The 2,454-nt window shown below is 65.2% G+C and overlaps 1 protein-coding gene across 1 annotated transcript; it reads right to left on the bottom strand.

The window, feature by feature from the left end:
• Positions 1-179: 179 nt before the first annotated feature.
• MNEG_16262 (FKBP12-rapamycin complex-associated protein) lies at positions 180-2,259 on the bottom strand (the record flags this gene model as incomplete). Its single annotated transcript, XM_014035268.1, has 6 exons — positions 180-188; positions 455-580; positions 842-997; positions 1,396-1,554; positions 1,765-1,904; positions 2,196-2,259. The coding sequence occupies 6 exons, from the start codon at positions 2,257-2,259 to the stop codon at positions 180-182; spliced, it is 654 nt and encodes a 217-aa protein (XP_013890722.1).
• Positions 2,260-2,454: the final 195 nt, after the last annotated feature.

Raw genomic sequence — 2,454 nt, forward strand, 5'->3', positions numbered from 1 at the left:
GGGATGGGGGAAGGGGCGGTTGAGGAGTTGGGGCTGATTGAGGGGTTGAGGGAGTTGTCAGGGTTCTCATGTGGAGGAGTTGGGGTGTCCGAGGTGGGGAGTAGAGGGGTGGTTTTGATCAGCGGTGGGGATGAGAGGGAAGATTGCGCTCACAGCCACACCCATCCCTGCCATGACCGTCACCCAAACTGCGTTGCTTGTCGCAGGGGCACGGCTTGCATTCCCCGCTGGCCTGACGACCTCCTTGCCGTACAACTTGCAACGCAGCCTGCCAGCCCGGCAGGCAAGCAGCACCATGGCCCGCAGCCCCGCAACCAAGCAGGCCACCGTTGCCACGGCCCCGCAACCAAGCAGCCCAGCAACCCAGCAGTACAACGGCCAAGCAGCCCAGCAACATTACAGCCCAGCAGTCCGGCAGCCCAGCAGCGCAGCAGCCCAGCAGCCCATCAGCCACCTGGATGTCCTCCAGCAGCTCTGGCAGGGCCTCAGCGATGGCCGCCAGGGAGCGTATGAGGGTCTCGCTGAGCCCAGTCAGCATCATCGCCTCCAGCAGCTGCTGCACGTACGGCTTCCACAGGCCCTGGGGGAGCGGCAGGGGAGGGCAGGGGCAGGGCGGCGGGTGGTGGTTGAGGGTGAAGGCGACGTTGGGGGAGGTTGGCTCCTGCTTTCCAGCGTTGGTGGCTGCATCAAAGGGGTGATAGTGTTCAGGGGTGCTCAGGGCCAAGGCTCAGAGGTGTTGAAGACGAAAGAAAACATGCAACCTGCTTCAAGGCAGCATACCGCAGGCAGATGCACGGCCTCGACGACGGCGCGGGTCCCACCCTGCCGCCGCCCCACCCACCTGCAGAGCCTGGCTGAGGGCCCCGACGCACACCAGCGCCTCGGGCACGGGCCCGCCGCCGCCGGCCGCGGGCTTGCCCCCTGCGGCGCCCAGCTTCTGCGCCGTAATGGCCAGGCCCGAGCCGGGGCCGCCGCGCGGCGCGACGGCGTCGCGGACCTGTGTTCAAGAGTCCCGTGCGTGTTGGTGTGTGTATGTGTGTGTTGTGGGGGGCGGGGGTAGGGGATGATATGACCTTAGAGTGATGCAGGCTTGCTTGTTGGAAGTGTCGCTGCGGCCAACAAACAGTGACCTGGTGCATTGCAAGAGGTCGCCATATGCAACTTCAGAGGTTCCAGGAGGCGGCATACTGGCGGAGGTCCAAGGCAAGAAGCTGTCCGCAACCCCTCGTGGCGGCAGAGCAGGCGGAATAGCGGCCCCCACCCACGAGCCACAGTCGCGACTGCCGTGTGCGACCACTGCCCCCCTCAAACACAGACACACACATACACACACACACAGACACACAGACACACACACACACACACACACACACACACACACACACAAAAACACACCTGCGCAGCGATGGCGGGAAGGCAGTCCTTGAAGCCGCCCGCGCAGCCGACCGCGGCCAGGCTGGTGGCCATGTCCGCGAGCGCCCCAAACGCGGCGCCGCGCTCGCTGGGGTGGCGCAGCACTGACAGCAGGTGGCTGATGCACTTAGACAGGTAATCCTGGGGGTTGGGGGTGGGGGCGGGGGCAGATGGCGATTCAGTGTGTTCTTCTTTTTGTTGACAGCACGCACAAACGTGGGATGCGAGGAAAACCAGGTGATGGGAGGCTGTGCAACGAGTTGTGTGTTATGGTTGCTGATCAGGGCATGGGCGCGACACGCCGACGAAGTCCAAGAGGATGCCGTCGCGGGGCCAGGCGGCGCCTGTCACCTGCGCGAAGCGCTCCGGCGCGAATGCCGCCAGCCGCGGCAGCAGGCTGATGACGGCCCTGCGTATGAGCTTCTCCTTTGAGTCCTTGAAGCGCAGAACCGTCTCCACGACTTCCCGATAGCGCGCCAACAGGAACTCGCCTGTGTGTGTGTGTGTGTGTGTGTGTGTGTGGGCGTGCAGGAGTGTGCAAGTGTGTACGTGTGTGTGCGTGTGTACGTGTGTGAGCGTGTGAGTGTGTGTGTGTGTGTGTGTGCAGGCGCGCGTGCATGTGTACTTGAGGGCAAAAGAAGAGGCATTTGGGGTTGTCGCAGGCCCACGGCAGCGCAGGGAAGGGAGGGGGACAACGGCTGCGCGCGCCACAACGGATCAGAGGCGGGGCGTATACGTCAGACGCCCGCGGCCGCATGCGCGTCATGAGCGGGTCCCCTCACCCGTGTGGCGCAGCAGCTCCCCCAGGGTCATGAGGGCCCCATGAATGGCCTCGGCCGCCGGCATGGCCCCGGTGCGCGGGTCTGGGGGGAAAGGGGTTGGGGTTGGAGAGCGTCAGGAGGCCGTGCCACGGGGGAAGGGCCGAGGGCGGCTGAGGAGATGCACCAGAGCAAGAAGGGCAGCAGGCGCAGCACCGCATTTGAAAGACACCGAGGCTGTCCGCCCTCAGCAGGGCTGTGCAGCCCCCGCACCATCCGGGCT

Source organism: Monoraphidium neglectum (assembly GCF_000611645.1).
Source record: "Monoraphidium neglectum strain SAG 48.87 unplaced genomic scaffold scaffold06174, whole genome shotgun sequence".
Classification (NCBI taxonomy): Eukaryota; Viridiplantae; Chlorophyta; class Chlorophyceae; order Sphaeropleales; family Selenastraceae; genus Monoraphidium; species Monoraphidium neglectum.